The 20,749-nt window shown below is 35.5% G+C and overlaps 3 protein-coding genes and 1 pseudogene across 3 annotated transcripts; 2 read left to right on the forward strand and 2 right to left on the reverse strand.

Annotated features, from left to right (window-relative positions):
* The first annotated feature begins 318 nt into the window (after positions 1–318).
* Positions 319–5,606, forward strand: LOC134239744 (neuronal PAS domain-containing protein 3-like). Its single transcript, XM_062721899.1, has 9 exons — positions 319–442; positions 1,405–1,508; positions 2,648–2,737; positions 2,868–2,966; positions 3,107–3,193; positions 3,317–3,510; positions 3,613–3,719; positions 3,806–3,947; positions 4,029–5,606. The coding sequence occupies exons 1-9, from the start codon at positions 319–321 to the stop codon at positions 5,215–5,217; spliced, it is 2,136 nt and encodes a 711-aa protein (XP_062577883.1). The 3' UTR covers positions 5,218–5,606.
* On the reverse strand, positions 1,594–2,576 carry LOC134239738 (AP-5 complex subunit sigma-1-like). Its single transcript, XM_062721890.1, has 2 exons — positions 2,407–2,576; positions 1,594–2,158 (listed from the first exon to the last, which is right to left on the reverse strand). Exons 1-2 carry the CDS (start codon positions 2,560–2,562, stop codon positions 1,736–1,738), a joined length of 579 nt encoding a protein of 192 aa, XP_062577874.1. The 5' UTR covers positions 2,563–2,576; the 3' UTR covers positions 1,594–1,735.
* A 3,209-nt stretch (positions 5,607–8,815) lies between the features above and the next one.
* LOC134239745 (tripartite motif-containing protein 2-like) lies at positions 8,816–11,292 on the forward strand (annotated as a pseudogene).
* Positions 11,293–12,488: 1,196 nt separating this feature from the next.
* LOC134239739 (signal recognition particle subunit SRP72-like) lies at positions 12,489–20,307 on the reverse strand. The gene is made up of 20 exons (XM_062721891.1): positions 20,150–20,307; positions 19,545–19,662; positions 19,311–19,431; positions 19,143–19,208; positions 18,938–19,015; positions 18,435–18,546; positions 18,247–18,322; positions 16,836–16,916; positions 16,631–16,688; positions 16,405–16,536; positions 16,065–16,193; positions 15,479–15,616; positions 15,170–15,265; positions 14,958–15,061; positions 14,646–14,723; positions 14,114–14,245; positions 13,602–13,648; positions 13,076–13,183; positions 12,924–12,966; positions 12,489–12,803 (listed from the first exon to the last, which is right to left on the reverse strand). The coding sequence occupies exons 1-20, from the start codon at positions 20,259–20,261 to the stop codon at positions 12,629–12,631; spliced, it is 2,004 nt and encodes a 667-aa protein (XP_062577875.1). The 5' UTR covers positions 20,262–20,307; the 3' UTR covers positions 12,489–12,628.
* Positions 20,308–20,749: the final 442 nt, after the last annotated feature.

Raw genomic sequence — 20,749 nt, forward strand, 5'->3', positions numbered from 1 at the left:
TGAATACTACAGCATGCGGGACATATATTTTGAAAATTATTCGAGAGATTGAATACTACAGCATGCGGGACATATATTTTAAAATTATGCCGGAGATTGAATACTACAGCATGCGGGACATATATTTTGAAAATTCTTCCAGAGATTGAATACTTCCGGACGATATCGCACAGGGAGGTATCGTCGTCCCGTTGACCATTTACGACGGGATGACACGGCAAGACACCGAGAAGTGCCGTCTGTCTTAGATGGCTAAAGAGTTTTCAATTCCACTTTAACTCGGTTGAGGGGGAAATTTATCGGTGACGCTATCACCTGATGACAGCATCGATATCACGGCGCGTCTACAAACCGCTGCGGTCAGGCACGGAGCGACCGGTTCCGGCACAGGGAATTCGCACCCCACAACAACCTGTGTTGAACGATAGGGAAGGAGCTCGGGGTATTTTAATGTTGAAATGTTTGTCCAACACTCCAAGCAGTTTGTCCAAAATCTAAGCACAGTTCCTAATCTCCTTTATCAAATATTGTGCCTTGTTTTTCATAAATTAAATAGCAGAGCTTTGGAGGAATTTATTGATCAATTTGTGTCTGATTCGGGTATTATTTGCAGTGCAATTCTTCGAACTTTTCAAGCTGTACTCCATCTTCCTTTTTGCTTCAAACAATTGTTCCCTTTGAACCGACAAAAGATATTTACCAAAACTTAAAATATAAATCTTCCGTTTATACTCCTTACGTGTCTCGCTGAACCAAAATAACCTCACGCTGCATAATGAAAAAGTTTCCACCAAACAAAGACATATTTTGCAAAACATATCTTTTCCCAGTATAGCAAACTTGAAACGGTTCTTGTCGAAATCAATTTCTAGACTGTATACAGGATTTAAACGGTATAATCACGTAACCGATAAGCAGATGTTCGAATTATTTATTCTTACATTAAAAGCCATACAGATTTTCTTGTGTTCCTTGTCCCTCCTGATTAAATTTTAAATCTTAGGAAACAAAGAAAATCAAACAGACAAAAATCAAAGGGAAGAAAAATTCAATATATGTTATTGAACTGCTATAGAGAATTATATGTATAGTTGAGCTCACTGACATTTGGTGATGAGGGAATATGGTGACAATGAAATATATGGAGATAAAGAACGGTATTCAAGCTCAAACATTTCAAATAGATGCAAGTTTACACACTGTAATTTCTCTCTCTCTCTCTCTCTCTCTCTCTCTCTCTCTCTGACTCCGTTTTTATTACTTTTTTTTGTATACTTGTTTCAGAATAAGAATATAGAGCATGTAAGGCAAAATAAGTTACATGTAACTCATAATTTATCAACAAAAATTATGTATTAAAGTGATATCACTTGAGTTTGTATACATTTGAATTTAAATTTACAGCATACGAAAAAGTCACACCTTCGTTGCAAAATGGGGAAGCATGCATTAAGGAAGAAAGGCATAGGGATGTGGAGGAATTCTTCAGCGGCAGAAATATATTTCAGGTACGTTCAATACATCATTTTCTTTATCTATCCAAATCAAAACTAAAATGTAAAGTGAGTTTCCTGTTACATAGAAAACGTAAGTGTTAGCTGAATATTTACAATAAATGAACACAAGCAATATATTGCATTGCATTTATTAAATGAAATACATAGAACTGATTTAGTTGAAATACAAATGAAATACAAATCTAACAATTCAGATAGAATATTTTAATAATTTAAATTTATGATAACTTCATCAAACTTTCGACCTCTTTTTCTAATTGTCTGACAACACGATGGTTCATAAAAAGCAGGTGCCCGTTTGGCAAAAACCGACTTAGAATAAGAGCAATTTTGTCACTTTTCATTCTCGCTTCCGAAGGTTGATTCAAAACTCGAACATGTTCCTGAATAAACCTTATAAGAATTTTCAAAACATTCTCTGCAAGAAGTCTGTTTTCTGATTTTTCACACACGAGTGTAAATCCAGTGTTTCCCGCTCCTAACCAGAGAGCGATTCTCTCGACTACAAAAGGGTTACCCTCCGGGAGCCGAACACAACCAAACTCAAACTCTGGGAGGGTGTCGTCGTTACCCATGCGTTGAATATCATCCTCTACGGTCCGTGAAAGAACAGCCTTTCTAAACTGGTACTCAGAGTGAACCTAAATCATATAAATATCTAGTCTGTAACCATTAATACTTTGAAGAGATGTTTAGATGAATATTTTCATTAAAAATAAACAAAAAAAACTATAACATATTCACAAGAGTAGGTACTTTTATCACATTAAATCTATATGTAAGTTCTTCATTTATTAAGTACATGAATAAACAAATCCATACTTCTATATTTTTACCAGAAAGGGGGAGGGGCACATGTATTTAATTGTTTACATTTGATATTGTTTACCTCGTTAGCTATCAATTGAATATCATCCCTTCTCCGATTCTTGTGAGTTGTGTCATCAATTTCTTCAGTGTATGTTACATCTTGTCCATAAACATTGTGATAAAGGACACGACAAGGCCCAGGCAGAAGTGTGTGGATAACAAAAGCATAAACCATCTTGTTTATTTACATCGGAAATGCTAGAGTTGTATGTAAAATTAGAATATAGTATGGGCTATTTATTTCCGATTTTTTCCTTCAGATTCTTGATGGCTTTGTCTTGGCCGCGACAACTGACGGGACTCTGTTATATGCTTCAGATAATGTTCTGCAGTATCTAGGATTTAATCAGGTAAATTTGTAATTTATCTGATTTATTATCAAACTTTAAGATTAATCAATATAGCGAAAGTGCTCATTTAATTTAAAAAGAACCGAAATTCTCCAAATTATTATTGAAATCATTTACTTCGTATGTTCAGGTGGATTTGATGCATCGTTGTCTGTACGGCATTGTACACCCAGATGATCACGACAATATGAAAAATGTTTTAGAGCGACACGTCACTTCCGTTACACAGGTTAGTAAAGTGTTTTGTTCGAAATGTTTTGTTCAAATTCTTGCTTTACATTCATAATCTTTTCTTTCAATGGAAAATTAAACGGAAAATTTCAAGAATAGCTTATGTTTAAAAGCATGATAAAGTTTTATTTATTTTAGATTTCAGATAACTTCCAGTCAAAGAATACGAATATATCATTCGTTTGTCGAATGAAATGTTTTAATGGCACTTCCGCTGGTTACTTGGTAATTAAATACCAGTATAATAAATCACTTTGTAAGATCTTTAAAAATCCTCCAGAACCCAAAACTTTCGATTAACTTTCTTATCCTGACCTCCATTATATAATTATTTTTCCTTTCTTCAAGAAAATTCACTGCTCTGGGAAAATTGAAGATATTCCAGAATTTTCACTGAAAAATAGTCGAAACCAGCCATACATCACGCTGCTCTTTTGTCAGCCATTTATGTTGACCGGAAATGACCTCACTAATGACGTTAAACAAAATGTCTTCTGGAGTAAACACGATATGGACCTTACCATTCGAGAACTGGATAAAAAGTAAGATGACGCTTTACAAATGGCAATAATTTTAAAGATTGTTTTTAAAATCGTGTTTGTAGATAATAATATAAAATGTTAATGTTTTTTTATTCAATAAAGAGCATCTGATATAATTGGATACAACGCCGATGAACTTAACGAAGTCACACTCTACAAATACGTCCACCCTGAAGACCTTGTAACATTTGCTGCTTGTCACAAAACATGTAAATCAAGTCAATATTTTTAATTAATAAATGCCAATACAATACTAATGAAATACTTGATGAGAAAATAAGAATCGTTCTTTCAGTAATGGAGAGCACAGAGATCCAAACGATGTACTTCCGCATCGAGACTCGGAATGGGAAGTGGGTTTGGTTACACAGCAGGGGAAAGGTCATCAGTAAAAACTCGAAGAAGTTTTCCATTGTGTTCACGCATTGTCCCGTCAGGTAAGCGGTCACTTTTTTCAATTGAGTTGTTTTGATCAGAAATAATCAATTTTCTGATAAAATGTTAATTTCTTGTTATAGAGAAGAGGACAGTACATTTTTACAACAGGAAACTGCACTTCGTCACCGATACGCCATCGGCGACCTTCAATTCTTTCTACAAAATGGCCACTATAGTAATGGTGGCAATAGATCTGACCCAGAAAACCACAATGAAGACATTCATGGGATGCAAAAAGTCAGTAACTTCTGCACTCCACACATGGGATTTACTGAAGACGTTTCACTATCTTTTTATACACCGCTGGTAACCTGCCCATCCAGTTGGCATATGATGTCAGACCGCCATTCCCCAGTCTTGCCCTCCACGCATGTTGCACACAAAATCACACAACGCGAAAAGCAACTTCAGTTTCAGGAATTCAAACGACGACAGCAGATAGAGAAGACTGTGATAAAGACTGAGTACAGTATGTACAACCCTATGCAAAACTCTTGCCAACAGTATGTTCCATCATCTGCTGACTCTTTTATGACCTTCAAACCATGTCATAATGGAACGCAAATGATAAAAGCGGAACCACAGGAAAAGTTTTACACAACCTGTGGTCGTGCGATGAACTACCCCAATACCATGTTTTTCAACCCTTCTGAACAAACCCCTCAACCACATTGGAATGCAGCAGTGCCACCACATTACTCCGCTGCAACACCCAATGTTAACGTCTATAATTTTCCTCCTTCGCCGCCATATTCTCCCCAAAAAGTAGCAAACTATTCTTTCAACCAACATATTTATCCCCAACAGGGTCACAACCCAACGAATTTAACATGTGTTCCTCAGCCAGTGCAAACCTTGCCAGATCAGTATGACAGAAGCCAAAACAATACTGGATTTGCTAATTATACTAATTTGCCTATTGGTCATGTGCAAAACCAGTATTTTTCGAATGGATGCGTGAAACCAGATAGAGGAGTCAAGTTTTCCGTCCGATGCAATGCACAGGAACAAAATTCATATTTCTCTCCTCAAGTGAGTAATTTTGGAGTTTTTCAAAATGCAAGTAACATTGCCATCACAACCATTGCTGGGCAATCTTGTGCCATGCCGCATAGATTTTGTCCCGATGAGAGAGTGGAATACGATATCGAGGCCTCCATTCACATGAAAATCGTGGAAAATCCACGAAACAGAAGAGGTGTGCATCAAAAAGGTGAAGTTGACCTTCCGTCCATAGGGAGTTTCTTGGAATACTTGAATGACTCTTAACTAATGATTCTTAATGTTGCAACCGTCCTTGTGTCAACTTTATTATATGTATCACTGCTGTCAATAGATGTTAGCTTCTGAATACATTAACACATATTTCTGAGGCAGTTCTTGAGGGAGACATACCGATCGAAGTACAGATACATTATTCTATGATTTTTAGTGTAAAATTTCACTTGAAATATTTACGTGTAATAGTTTGACAGGATTCGTAGTTTTGGGCTTTAGTGCTCTCCTTTTTGCGCCAATTCCTAAAAAAAGTCATTTATCTGTTTCCATGCAAATATAAATTGTTGGTATTTCTATACACTGTATCTTCATTGTCCTAAATGGCATTTGGCGTACTTTTGTGGTGAATCATGAATGTGGAAATGAAAAATAAAAGTGAAGCATGTTTGCGTCGTCTTTAAGGAACAATTTTGAGGTTCATAATCAAGAAACAGAGGAGCCTGTGTTCTGTTAAGCATAAAAAAATAGCAGTTGTTATTATCCGTTTAAATTTGTTTTAACATCTAATTTACATGTGGAACATTCCGCCTACCTATCAATACAAAGGACTTACGGTGGATGTTTCTGGTCGATAAGGGTTGTTTGCTCTTTTTAGACACCTGATCTGAGGTGTAAATCTGATTTACATTTCCAAATATTTTTCTTTAAGATTCTATCATGTTGTAAATTTTGAATTTTTTAGGGGGTAAATGCAAAATTTACAACATACTAGTAATAGTTAAATGACAAAAATAGGTGGCAAGTCATCAGATTGATTGATTGATTGTATATTGTTTAACGTCCCTCTCGAGAATTTTTCACTCTTATGGAGACGCCACCACTTGCCGGTGCAGAGCTGCCAATTTTGTCCTATACTCGGCACTGAGGGCCATTGAGCAGGGAGGGTTCTTTTTCGTGCCAGCACCTACATGTACTGCCACACGGGACCACGGTTTATACGGTCTCATCCGAAGGACCGGTCTCCACGTCCCACAAAGGAAATGTTAATATGAGAAATGAATTCAATTTTTCAGAATTCATGATGTTCATGAACTACAACGCTTCAAACCTGCCTAAAGACCACGAAGCGCTAACGCGTTTCATGAAATATGCACGTGTGAAGTGTGGTGATTATACGTATATCCTCATGGATTCTCAAAAATTTCAATTCATTTTTTAAATTGACTCAGGATGACGATGTCCCACTGAACTTGAAATAAACTAGAGGCACAGTAAGCAATGAGCTCACTAAGTGATACCACCGCCTTCCTTATGGTAATAATGGCAAAGCCCGTGTTTTGCACAGTGGGAGACCCGAAATTAGTGCCACATCAATAAAAAAAAAATAGGAGGTGCACAACAGCATTACGTAATAAAGAATCCGTCCGTCTGTTATGCTTTGGAGTACCCATCTCGATCCGCAACTCTTCTTTAACCACTGAATGAAATCAAAAATGAGACTTTCACAGGATCTGTGTTACATGGCTTGGTGCCACTGTGCACCTCCTATTTTACTTTTTGATCGGACACATACCTGGGGTATTTTGGGTTTCCCAGAGCAAAACATGACACGGCCATTTTTTTCTCTGTAGTATAGAATGGCACCCATCTCTTATCCACAAGTCTTCCTATGCCACTGAATAAAATTTAATGATACTTTCACAGATTCTTTATTACATAACGCCATTGTGTACCTCCTGTTTTTCTTTTTGATCTGACACATATTTCGGATCTTCCAGTGCAAAACATGAACTTTGCCGTTATAACCATATGGGAAGCGCCGGATATCATTTAGTGAGCTCATTGCTCACAGTATCTCTATTTCAATTTTTTTCTTATTCATGTAGTAATATTCCATTTGACCTGAATATGGCGTCCTCATCTCCCAGCTTTTTCGATAGTCAAGAGCATGCTCTGAGAAACACTAATTTCTTAAACCGAGTCAGACTATTCAGTGATGTTTAGTTGATATTCGTTGATAATATAGGGATTTCAACAACCTCAGTATACCCCCAGTTTGAAAAGCGGAAGGGTATATAGTGATCGGAATGTCCGTCTGTATGTATGTACGTCCGTCTGTTCCCATCGCTTAAGCGCAACTCCTCTTTTACCACTGAATGAAATTAAATGAGACTTTCATAGAATCTTTGTTATATAATGCCATTGTGCTCTCCTATTTTTATAAATTACTTTTTGATGGACACAAACTGGGTTTCCCAGAGAAAAATATGAGCACGGTCATATTTCCATAATATTGAAGAGGCCCATCTCATATCCGCAACTCCTATAGCACTGAATAAAATTTAATGATACATTCCTTACATAACGCCATTGTGCACTTCCTATTTTATTTTTAATCTGACACTTCTTTCGGGTCTCCTAGTGCAAAACATGGATTTTGCTGTTATGACCATAAGGGAGGTGGGGTATCATTTAGTGAGCTTTTTGCTCACAGTACCTCTAGTTTAAAGTCGGTCAGCATTTTGTTAATTCTATGGTCGTTATAATGACCTTGTTAGGAAATACATGTACATGTATTTAAAACCTATCACTCTATCGTATTTTGACTGACATAATACCAATTGTAAGGGATATAATTATGTTTTATAGAAATTTTATCTAAAGAATATTCCGTCTATTTTATCAATACATAGGGCGCGCGATGGGTGTGTTGGTCCTCCGGGGAATGCTTATTCCTCCTATGGACATGATCCCACCTCTGAAATATACAGAGGCCCGTGTCTCATGTCCTGTAGATTTTGTTTGTAGGTTTTAATGAATTTGATCACTGTTCGTTATCTTCACCTTTTCAGTATAATAGTATATCCCCAAACAAATTTGATACATCAACAGTTGTTGATAACTGCATGCTTATTCGGGTTTTTTAAACCATTTCAAACCCTCGCTTAAATTTAAAAGCAAACTATCAGTAGAAACTAGTTTGATATATATAATATTTTCACTGATTTTGAACAGGGATGACTAATTATAACCTAAAATATATAAAAATTGCAAGTTTTTGTTGATGTTTAAATACCGGTATGAAATTTGTGCAATGTTCTAGATAAATCATTATAAATTTTGCACATATCTTTAAGAGTATATTATTAACTAAATTCTACAAAACATGTATTTCATAATTTAAAGCATTAGTAAACAGTTTTCTAAAGGAACATAAATCTTTTTCCATTGCTGATTTTTTTCCCAAAAGGTTTGTGTTATTTATCCTAAAACAAGTAACATTCAGGAAAACAATTCTTTAAAGAGCTTATTTCGTGGTGTTTCTGTAGAACTTAAGGAAAAATGAAGGACCAAATGTCTATCATTTAAAGACATTTAAGAAGTGATCTGGTTATTCGACCTGTCAACACGTACGTCTATGACAATCATTTTACAAAGAACTGCCCGCTGAATTTAAAGAGACCTTTGTTTCTCTCGTATCTTTTGTCGACAGATTACATTTTATCATTAAAATCTTTTTTTGTGTGTACATGAAACAAAAATGCCATAGTACGTCAATTCTTATGTAACGAGATACTTTTCTTGAAGAAATAACGTTATCGATGTAGTGAGAAACTGCACATATATGTAGAAAATCTCTGGAGTGATTATGTCGGGTCCAGTTGAGGCCGAGGTTCAAGATTCCAAACCATCAGATCAAGTTATTGAAGGAGAGGGATCGTCTGATCGAAAAAAAGAAAGTCCACACAGACAAGACGATGAAAATAAATCAAACGCTGAGATAAAAGAGCCGAGTTCACTCAACGTGGACAAGAATGCAAAAGATGGACGACCTAAATCAATGGCGAGTGACACAAAGCTTGAAAAGAGGGTAGACTCAGAAAAGTCTCTGAAGCCTGAGGAAAAGGTTGGATCTAAGCTGTCCTTGAAGCTGAATAACAATTCATCTGAAAAGAGCAGGGAAAAATTGAAACCCAACGGCAATGATACAGGGTTTAAAAAAGATGTAGATAAAAAGAATGGAGACTCAAATACCAGTAATATCCAAACTAGAGAAGATAGGAAACCTATTAAGGAGAACAAGAAATTAAGTGCAAAAAATCGCCCGCCTCATCCAGAACGAAACTACCGGCAGTATCTGCCAGACAGTGAAGAAGACATTTATAAGTACGACGGAGACATAACTATTTGTCCTATCTGCAAAAAGGAATTTTCTGTACCAAAGCATCTTCCATGTTTGCATACGTTCTGTGAAAGTTGCATTGGAGATTACTTCCTGAAAATTCAAGGAAATGCAAAATCTTTTCGTATTCGCTGCCCCGTTTGTAAAGAATTTCAACCTGGAAAAAGGTCAACTGTTCCTCCCAGAGAAGTTGCTCATCTACTGCCGACCAATCATTTTATTTGGAATATTGTTGCTAGACGAAATATAAAGAAGTGTATTCCTTGCGGAAAAGATGGGAAAACGACACCATCAGAATTCTGGTGCTACTTTTGTACAGAGTCCCTCTGTAATGATCACGCTGCCTACCACAACAACCTGACTTCACGTGATGTTCACCGGGTTCGAAGCATCAAGGAAGTTTCCAACGACGTCGATGCAGCGTACACGCCAGGATTCTGTGAAGTTCACGCTCTTCAGAAACTGAAGTTTCACTGTGAGGACCATGATGTCGCAGTTTGTGACACTTGCAGAAAAAACTACCATCGCGAATGTCCAGGATTGGTCACTGCTGATTCTGAAGCAGAAGAACTTCGAAACAACGAATACACACAAGAATTAAAAGATAAACTGCTAGATTTGGAAAAGAAATCGGTGGACATGCTCGACAAACTTGGCGAAAATTTATCCGATCTGTTAAGTTATCGCAAAAACGACGAAGATGCTATCGCTGAATTGAGGATGAGAGTTTCAAATCATTTTAATAATCTGGAAAAGAAACTAAGGGAGGAATTGACCTTGAAACAGAAAGAAAAAAGAGTTCGAAATTCAAACCGAGATCGGAATCTTTGAGAAGAAGAGAGAAACGCTTTTATTTTATCAGAGTCTGTTGGAGCTATTACTGAACGAAGGGATCGGGGTGCAATTATTTATTGAACTGCCAAGTATAGGACAGCAGTCTAATATCTTAGCAGAGAAAATGCACCACAGAACATTAATCATGCAAAATAGTTCCATCCACGTTGAATTTAACGACGTTATCGTCAAACTGGATTCAATGGGAAGCGTTGTCGAGATGCACACGAAAATCAAACCAGAAGTTCCGTACGTACCGGGCTCTGGTAGTTGGAGGAAACTGGAACTTCAATCTCCTCAGCTTACACCCAGGTCGGAAGCTCTTCACATGAAGTTAAAACAAGGGTTTCTTGTTATTAGATTTCAGAGTAGCACAATCACCGGTGCCACAGTCATCGAAGGGCGCTTGGTCTTGGCTGACTATATCAGCCGCGAGATTCGGGCCTACTACGACAATGGAAATCGGGATAACTCGCTTAATATTCACCATTTACAAGGGAACCCTTGGGATCTTGTAGAAGTTCCTACTGACCGAGATGGTTACACTCTGACCATAACCTTTCCACAACAGCGAAAGATAATGCTTCTCCAGTGGGACAATGCTGTAGTATTTCAACAGCTCCACTTGACCAAACAAGAATGTTACGGCATCACTAACGTTGGAAACATTGTCATTGTTGCTTGCTTAACACATTTAGAGATTTGGATAGTTGAATATGATCTATCAATGAAAAGAAGATCAATATTACAAGTGACTGGAGAAAAAGTCCAAAACGTCCACCCGGCGGATCAAAACCGGATATATTACTCCGATTCCTGCAACAATGGATCATTTTATTGCATTACCAATACTGGAACAATCGTGTTCCAGTACGACCATCCGGAGTTGACGTTTCCGAGGGGCATTGCCACCGACAGAGATGGCAACATTTACGTCGCTGGGTACAAATCCAACAACATCCATAAACTCTCTCCAGAAGGAGAGCTCAAGCAGCTTATTGTGCCACAAGTTCAGCTGTTTTATCGTCCTCAAGTGCTGGTTGAAAATGTAGGGTCCATATTTGTTGTTTATGGAAAGCACAAAGTTTTGGAGTTATCATAGTTGTATAAATTCATTGACTGGATTCAAAGGCAGCATGCAGCATGTCAGAGCATGTTTTGTTAGACTGTCGAACACTTAGATATAGCTTGCTGGTCTTGGCTGAGGTTAGGATTTCCAATGCAAAGCAATTGTAGCATAAATATCATCATAGCTGTCAATCAGCTCAACAGTCCAAGATTATACATGTATTATTTTGGGTTCACTTACTAAAAACATTGGAAATATCTGACTTCCCGGTATAAAAACAATAAAATATTTCGAACATATATTTTTACAGGATTTAATTATGTTGCAGTGATCTATACTACTGGTATTGTTTTCCGTGAACCCAACTATACTCGTGATATTTAAAAATTCCTCTACATATTAGACAAAAAATTAGTGTTAAACAATGAATTTTTTCAATGGGTCAATTTTTCTTTTGAAAACCTTAAGATGTCTTCTTGTCCTTCATTAGTACATTATATTTAAGTACGACATTTCAGAGGAGTGAAAACTTTAATACCATGGCAAATCAAAACATTTTTTAAAGTTTTAAACACCAGTCCTCCAAACAGAATATACTTGTATAGGACAAACTACTGCAAACTACAAACCACAGAGAAAAATATTAGAGGGGGGTCCAAAAACAATCGTAAGAAATTTCTTAAACCAATCAATATACCCATAAATACACAAATGACTTATCTTTAAGTTCAATTTTAAAAAAAAATAATTCTAACAAAATTCTTAAGTAGTTCTTAAAATTTTAAGAAAAACTTAAAGTATACAAAATCAAAATGACTGCCATTTGATTTTACAGATGGGTTTTATAAAGGAAAGAAGAGTTTAGCTGAATACAGTGAAGCTGAACTTGTAAAAGGATTTTGTTTGGATTTAGTTGGTATTCTTTTCATTGATAGATATCTTGAGTAGCTCACAGAGAAATCGTGCAATAATCAACCTGCAAAAACTTTTACCGACTCTTACATTTTTTGCCACTGGTAAAATGCAATTATGACTTGGGTGTTTCAAAGTCTACTGTATCTAGGGCTATTGCAACTATTATAAGTCATTCTTCCCTGGGAATAGTAGCCCAGTTCATTTAATTCTTCTAGATCCTTCTGTCATGCATATCAATCAAGCTTAGCTAAGAAACTGATTGTGCTGTTTCATTAAATTTTCCAATATGGCAAAGGGAAAAAAACAGATCCACACCAAGTATTCAACGAAGATATCTTTTATTGCCAGAATGTAAAGATACAACAGCTTTTTTATTACCAACATAATAATTGAGTAATTTTCTATTCACATTCGATTCCTTGTCAATTTTCTGATTCTTCTTATAGAGGTTAGCGTTAGAATTACCACTTTCCTCCCTTGCCACCCTTCTTTTTCCTTTTCTGTGCCTGGGCAGGTTTCTGTTGGCGGGGACCCTGAGCAGCGGGGGCAGGAGATGGGGCAGTGGTGGGGCTGGCTGTGGGTGCAGTGCTGGGTTTTGGTGAGTTGGGGTCACTTCCAGGTGTCTTACTAGCATCCCTGTAAGAAACGAAACAAAAACTCAAGTTAATCTTCATCCATGAAGAAATATCGAACTTGTTAAACTCCAATTAACACTGTAAGTATTGACAATAAGACTTTCTCTCATTTTATACTCACAAACTGTCAGTAATTCCACTGGTGGCACCTTGTGGACCTTTACCTGAGTAGAATACAGACATTGATAAAACACAGAATAAACAATATTCAAATAACATTCCAAATTAATTCTCTTATTAAGAAAGAACATGACAGAGTTCCCAATATCTTACCAATTTCCTTGCGTTTGTCCCGTCTTTTTCCCCTGTAATACGATCTCTCTCTCCTTGGCAGCCATCTTTCTGGGTCTATCTCAGCATCAGGATTCTTAGGCATCTTACCTGCAAATGTGTAAATCTTTGTTGTTATATACATTTTTTATATTTATTACACAGTGAATTGCATTTCTAGGTATACGTTTAGGGTGTTATTTGCTTGAAGTAGTAAATTGCATTCTGGTCAATCAATTGAGGAAATGTGGAAGTTTTGAGCAAAGGCAATAATGTTTAGTCATTTTCTACAATATAAAGTAATTTGACTGTTTTTGAAATTTTCAGTAATGTACTTGTGTGTATCATTTTTCTAGACATTTCAAATGCATACTAGCAAAACTATTCTCTTGTCTACTGGGTATATGCATAATTGTACATAAATAACTTTAACACTTATTAACATGATTCGTATCTAGTACCTTTTCAAACTCTTGAATAAATAACACCTGAATGGGTTTCTCACAGTGCTAGGTACCTATGTACTTACCCTTCTTCTTCTTCTTTTTCTTCTTCTTGACAATCACATCACCAGCCCTATAAAAAAATATATTAATGTACCTGAATACAGTAAACACAGAAATTGTTGTGTGGGCAACATTTTACAGGTTTTACACATGGATGAATATTTGTGCAAACATGTAGGAACAAATTTATTACAAAAATATCTGTAAAACTAATTATGATGAAGTGCAATTTAAATGGGGGTTATGTTGTGCAAGTTTCTTTGATACAATATTTTATATAAAATTTATATTTACAGTAAAAATACAATTTACAACAAATTGTACATTAAACAATTCAACAAATATTAGTAAAATTTATGAAGATATTTTGTTGAGAAATCGTCCATAACTTCTAAGCATATATATCCTGTGTGTACATAAATTACAGCAATAATTGTTCTAATAAACAAATGCAGATCACTTCATATAGGGGTAAATAAAATCACAGTGCCATTTAATAACACTGAATCACCATTACATAGATGCAGACACTTACGGTCCAGGTGATGGGACTGTGTCTGTTTTCTTCTTCATATATTTAGGTCCGAGCGTACTGAAGGAAGACTCAAGCTGATCCACATCAATATCCTGAGCAATCTTCTCAACAGAGGGCAAGTCCTTACTGACACTGATGCAGGGTTAAGGAAACCAAGCATCAGATTAATACTACAAATCTCCTAGGGCTCAAAAGCAGTGAAAATATATGTAATGTAAACCAACTTTTATTTGCATGCGAGAAATAGCCTCAATTTTGCTATAAACTCTAAGTCGCAAATATTAATCACTGTGAACTATTTAATTTGCTTTGTATTTGTAGAGAATATTTCCTCAATCCCAAAAACTAATCTTCACAAATTGATTTCAAACTGACAAATTGCGAGGAATAAATGACACAAATAATAGTTGGTTTACAGGTTATCTCAGATTCTTTTGATATAATTTTACACATACAAATTATACATATTTCAAACAGACTTTTGTGTCTTATAGAATGTTCAATGTTTAATACAAGTGGAGCAGAAGGATACAGTTTCGCTTTCTCGGGATCAAACTGGGAGTAGGCTGTGATCAGCTGAGCCAGAATCCTAGGATCATCTGGCTTCTTCCTGGCAAACAAGAATTCATTGTCAGTTTAAAAACCTGTTTTTTAAATGTTAAATTTCATTTAATTAAGGCAAACTAAATATCCATTTATCTAATACAAAAGCCTAGTATAACCTACAAAATATCTGTATCATTTTGCAAAGCGTATTACAAAATTCTCATTTAAAATTACAAATTTACACATTTTTTTTCATTGGTATCAATGGGAGAAAACAAGACAATGAAAAAACTCTTACTTTCTCAGCTCTTCTAACATTTTAGCAGCCTGTTGAGGACTTCCATTCTTTAGCTGGAAGTCAGCATTGGCTCGCATAAGTACAGGGAGAGAGGGTGACTTAGGCTGAAATAACAGATATACCAACATATAAATCAAAATCTCGAAAGGGTGTTAACACTTTCATCAAAACTAAAGACTTTTTCAAAAAGCTCCAACCAAGAAGACTTTTACCTGGTTCTTGTTGTACCAGTCCACTGTCTGAACCAACACTTCAGATGCCGAGTCCTTGTCTTCTTGATTCAGATACAGAGTCACTAAGGCTGACACCTACAGCAAGTCCAGACAGTCATTATATAGCAAAACACTTCATTACACATTTAGTACATGTACTTACTAATCTCTTGAGCAGAGTTGTTCCTCTTTCAGACACATCAACAATTGGGTACCATCATTGACCAAGATTTTTTATGAGTTAAAAAAAAAATATTTTTTTTTACCTGGTATGCAGTATTAAAATATAAAGATGAGATAAAGACGTACCACTCCTGGTTTGTATCTTAGATCCCCCAGTGACTTGAGTGAGTTACAGGCTTCATACACATGCCCCTGGGTAAGGTACAGCTGGGCCATCACTAGTCTGGTGGTCAGGGCCTTATCTGGGTGACTCTTGGCATACTCCTATTAACAGAAATCTAATCAAGTCATTTTGGTTTACAATTAAAATATTGTGTAAAATGATAAGTTGTGACTTTCTTTATATACTATTATTTTGTTGTTGTGAACCTTTCACTTGATACTGTTGAATCATCATCATTATCAAGGGTAAATAATCTTGGGCATCCAAAATTTTTCTGAATTGTTGAGACACGGTTTTCTGTATATACAGAAGATTCAATAAATTGATACTTAAACAAACTGATTGTTCATGGAGATGTAAATTCTTGAGTAAAGGCAACAAAAGAAATATATAAATATTATCAGTTTCCTACAAACAATGATGATTCCATGGTGCTGGGGTAGGATGGGGTGATATAACAAATGGAGACAAAAAGACCCCCTCTCCTCTGACACTTCCGCTTTCCACTAATACCTCATCTTATTGACACTTTTTCCTACTAGCACTTACATTGAGAAGGTTCTTAGCATCCTCTGTTTTCTTCTCCCTCACAAACTGAGCCGCTTCTATCAGTACGGGGGAGGCCATATCAGGGTACTGCTTCTTCAGCTTAGCGGCAAGGCCGTGACATTGCTCACCCTGTAAGTAAACTATTTTTGCTGGATCACCTGCACAAATTCCGTAAAATTCCCATAAATATGCAAAAATAAAGTATGCTTTTTTTCCTTTAGCATAATAAATGACATGAAAGAGCTCTCTTAGTAAGAGCAAATTAAGAACAAAGATTACCCTAGAGTGATAGACATTTAGTAGGTATCTGTAGGAACCATTAATGAACAAGGAGTCTTACCTGATTTGTGTACATATGAAGCAGACACTGATTGACGTTTACTGAACACTTCTGGCGGGACGTCAATTTCTGCTTCAGGTTGTCTCCTGTGGCAAGCTTCATCTTCTTCTTGGAGTCAAATACATTTTGATCCTATCCAAATCACGTTAAAGGATTAGACTATTGTTTAGGATGGACAGAAATTTATATCAAAACTTGACAAGAATTAATAATTTTCAAATTTTACCTTATTCAGGGTCACAACATTGTTGGATGCTACTGCTAAAAGGCCGATGTCATCTGGTCTAAATATTTAGATAAAGAATTGGGTATATTTTCTTTAATGATTGAAGCATCACTTAATAATTTGCTTAAACTTTTTGTTATGACAGACTTAAAAGTAATGAAAAGTAAAATGTCAATTAATTTTTAAAGAAGTCCTCCTCAGATACCTGCTTTTCAGAACCTGGTTGTACAGCTGGAGAGCTTCTTCATTTCTGCCCAGTTTTTGCAAAACAAATGCCAGCTGAACCCTAAATACCAGAAGTAATGTTTAAAATTATAAAATTGATGGATACATGTTTGATAATCATGATTATAATTAAATTAAATACCATACATGAAAAGAATCAATTCCAATTTGAAAAGAAATAAAAAATACTTTTGCATTTCATTTTTTAAAACCATGCAAGAAACTAGAACTGTCCAATAGGGACAAATACCCCCCGCTGGGTTTTTCAGAGAAGGTGCCAATTCAAAATACTTTATGGATGTAGAGGTGTTCACTATTTACTTTAAAAATTTGCAGTGAAATATAATTGCTCATCATGTTTCTTAATGAATGAAACAAAGGTGCAATCAAATGAAACATCAATACTAATACATTGTAATCCCATTGCAACTTTATTTTTTTATTTTATTTTTTTATTTCTGCATTAAAAAAATATATTGCAATTATGTGTTATGACACTCTGCAAACTGATTGTTGAAAAAAATCATATTATACAAAATTAAATTAATCTTGATAACTTAAATCAAATTCATTTTGAAAATAAAGAGCTGGCCATCCAGTAATGAAGTGCTTTGACAGACAATAAATTACAATTAAGAGAATAAGAGAAGAGAGATCTTTAATTCTTGTGCCCGATTCCCAGGAGATAACTCATGGTTGATAATGAGATGCCTTAATGTTCAACTTCTCACACCAAACTCATTAATTTATCTTTAACTGGATGCATGTCCAGTCATTATTCCCAAGAGACAAATGAAATTACATTATCTTCTGTGCAATGTAAAAACTTAACACTTGATGATGTTTCTTTTTTTTAAAGTTTTTATGAGTAGTTTTAAGCTGTAGTTCACATTTTTGTACAGATATTCTAGATTCTATGTCTCAAACCTTATACATGAGCCCAAAATGAACAAGTCAATTAAAATAAAAAAAAAAAAAACTGTAAAATGCAGAAACATGAACCAAAAGAGTTGAAAATTCCAGGTGCACACCTTCATATGGTGAATAATAAGTGTACAAATTTTCAGATTAATCCTTGCAATAGTTTCTGAGAAATGGTCCAGACAAAACCACAAAATAAAAATGAAAAAAACACCTGTAAAATTCAAAATAATAATCGAATCAAGATGAAAATAACAGGTGCACACCTTCATATGGTGAATAATATGTGTACAAATTTTCAGACAAATCCTTCCAATAGTTCCTGAGTAATGGTCCGGACAAAATCTCGTCTACAGACAGACGGACAGACGGACGGACGGACAGACGGACATGGTGATTCCAATATACCCCCCCTAAACTTCGTTTGCGGGGGGTATAACAAAGGCCACTGATTTAAAACTTGTTGTTACCTGATGATGCCCAGTTCCTCTTCAATCTCCTCTTCTGTTACGTCAGGGTCATCCTCAAAGCTCAGCTTACAGTAATCTGTTCAATATTATTCACTTCTGGTAACTCATAAGAATTCTATACAAAAAATATTGGAAATATTGAATTCTCCTATGCATATTTATGTTGAAAATGATAGTAGCAATCTTACCTTCAGCTTTCTTCAGCTTCTTCTCTGCCCCTTTGTAATCCTCTTTCCCAATGAGGTAACAAGCCATGTTATAACACAGCTCATAAGAGTTCTCCTCTAAACCGGGGTCATCCTTCACACCAAATAAAAAATAATACAACTGTAGCAAACATGCTGATAGAAGATCAAGTTAAATTGGTAGCCTAAGTGCTGATACTGAATATTGAACACAAAGGGGTAGGACAGAGTGAATTCATGATGAATTCTATCCGTGATTTTTTAATGGTCATCTCAATGAGTTCAAGATACCAGTACAAGGTTTGACTTAACATGCAGCCATCAAATTTTTTTTTTAAGTGTATCATTTTCATTAACGCAAAATGATTACACATTAACAGAAGAAGTTAAATAAAGGAACTTCATACGACTTTGCTTCTATTGTCACTTCTGCGTGAAACTGCTGTATTTATAATCTTTTTTTTTTTTGATACTTTCCAAATCAATAAATGTCTGCAAAATCATACCATGTTCTTCCCCTCCCAGAGCTGCAGTGAAGCAATGACAGCTGACAGGTTGGTCTGCCTCTCTTCATCATATTCATCCTTTAAAATAAACAAATAAAAAAAATTATGCCTGAATTAAACAAATGAACATCATGCTAAAATGTGTGCATATAGCTTTCAGATTTCAGATTTTTTTTCATTGCATATTAAAAGAAATTAAACTCACCTCAGAGTTTTTAATGACATCCCTATACAAGTCATAGCATTCCTGATATTCCTCAAGACGGTAGAGCTATTAAAACAAGAATAAAAAGTGAGTTATTTCAGTTAAACTGCATAAGATAATCATATGTTGATAAGAGATTGAACAAAGTCTCGTGGTAAAATAACTGACCACTTGAGCTAATAACTCCTTTGTCCGAGTGTCTGGTTGAGATAGCCCCCTCAATGTACCTAGTGCTTCTTCTGTTCTGTTCAGACGGTATTCACAATATGCCTTCTCAAATGCTACGTAACTGCAGGAGAAAATAATACAATACAAGGACAAGGTTAAGTAGATGACAAAATCAATGAATTTTTTGAAGCAAAAAACCTGACATACATCTGTTTTCTACGTTATCATACTTACCTTGTCAATTCTTTATTTTTATTAATTTGGATCAAAGCCTCATCAAATTTGTCTAGTTTGATCAAACAAACAATCTTGCATTGAAATCCAGTTTCATTCTTTGGATTTTCATGTACAACTGAAATTGGAATGAAACCCATTTACAACATAAATATATTAATAGACAAATAAAAATAATAATTATTACATTTACTAGCATCATTTGAATATACATGCAAATTACCTTATAAACAATATCATAATAACATAATTTAATAACAAATATGCGAATACAAATGTATTTGAAAGTCAGAATGCTTTTGACACACATCTCTGAGAGAACACAACTCCTCAAAGTCATAAACAAGCATATGTTAGACTTGTATGTTCTGCGGATCAGGTTAAAATATTAATTTCTGTACTTAAAGACAATTTCGTTTCATATACAGCAATACATTTTGCATATTTCCACCTCAAAAAATATTAAGATACTCTTGCTACTTTTATCAAAAGCTGCAACACTGAAAGTATGTTAGTCGTATGTGTTGACGTGTGCAGTCTGGATGGAGAAAATTCAAGTTAAATAATGATCCTCATATCTCAATTACCTCCCAACAAAAACTTACTTCTATTAGCTACTTTTAAAGCTTTGGTGAAGTCTTGATTCTTTGCAAACTTATTTAATTCTGCGAATCGATCAGAGAGAGTGGTAGCATCTTTTTCCGACTTTTGTGCCATATTGCGGTGACAACCGGAAATTGATGGAGAGACCGGTACACAGATTATAGGTAGCTCGTTCCTAGATTGCATTCTTCTGGCACATCAATCTCTACCCAGAGTTATCGTATATAACCCCATGCAACGATTGCAACTGTTAATTCTCAATTAATAAAAAAGTGGAGATAACGAACATTAATCGATCTGGAAAAAAATCATTAACAGAGAAATGCGTAAACAGGGCATTATGAACACCGATCCTCGGAAAATCCAGAGGGTGGGTTCAGGTGCCTAAGAAGAGTAAACATCCCCTGTTAACCGGTTACACCCTCTGGAGACCATTTATATTGTGTTCAGACAGACGGAGATCTTCGTATTCAAAATAATCGTAAACACAAAGGCCTTATGTATGAAACACGAACAGTCGATAGGTTAAATGTTTACAAAGTCATGTTTAATACCATAGAATTTACAAAATGCCGACGGATATCCACGTAACATCGCATTTT

The sequence above is a fragment of the Saccostrea cucullata genome, unplaced genomic scaffold, assembly GCF_032062105.1.
Source record: "Saccostrea cucullata isolate Sc308-1 unplaced genomic scaffold, CSIRO_AGI_Scuc_v1 ctg1444, whole genome shotgun sequence".
Classification (NCBI taxonomy): domain Eukaryota; kingdom Metazoa; phylum Mollusca; class Bivalvia; order Ostreida; family Ostreidae; genus Saccostrea; species Saccostrea cuccullata.

Coding starts and splice junctions, on each gene's coding strand:
- LOC134239739 (XM_062721891.1), bottom strand. CDS start 20,261: ATGGCACAAAAGTCGGAAAAAGATGCTACCACTCTCTCTGATCGATTC. Junction 16,917..18,246: donor GAGGAACTGGGCATCATCAG/GTAACAACAAGT, acceptor TCTGGTATTTAG/GGTTCAGCTGGCATTTGTTT. Junction 13,184..13,601: donor GAAAAAGAAGAAGAAGAAGG/GTAAGTACATAG, acceptor ACACATTTGCAG/GTAAGATGCCTAAGAATCCT.
- LOC134239744 (XM_062721899.1), top strand. CDS start 319: ATGACAGCATCGATATCACGGCGCGTCTACAAACCGCTGCGGTCAGGC. Junction 1,509..2,647: donor GCGGCAGAAATATATTTCAG/GTACGTTCAATA, acceptor TTTTTCCTTCAG/ATTCTTGATGGCTTTGTCTT. Junction 3,948..4,028: donor TTCACGCATTGTCCCGTCAG/GTAAGCGGTCAC, acceptor TTCTTGTTATAG/AGAAGAGGACAGTACATTTT.
- LOC134239738 (XM_062721890.1), bottom strand. CDS start 2,562: ATGGTTTATGCTTTTGTTATCCACACACTTCTGCCTGGGCCTTGTCGT. Junction 2,159..2,406: donor TTCAATTGATAGCTAACGAG/GTAAACAATATC, acceptor TATATGATTTAG/GTTCACTCTGAGTACCAGTT.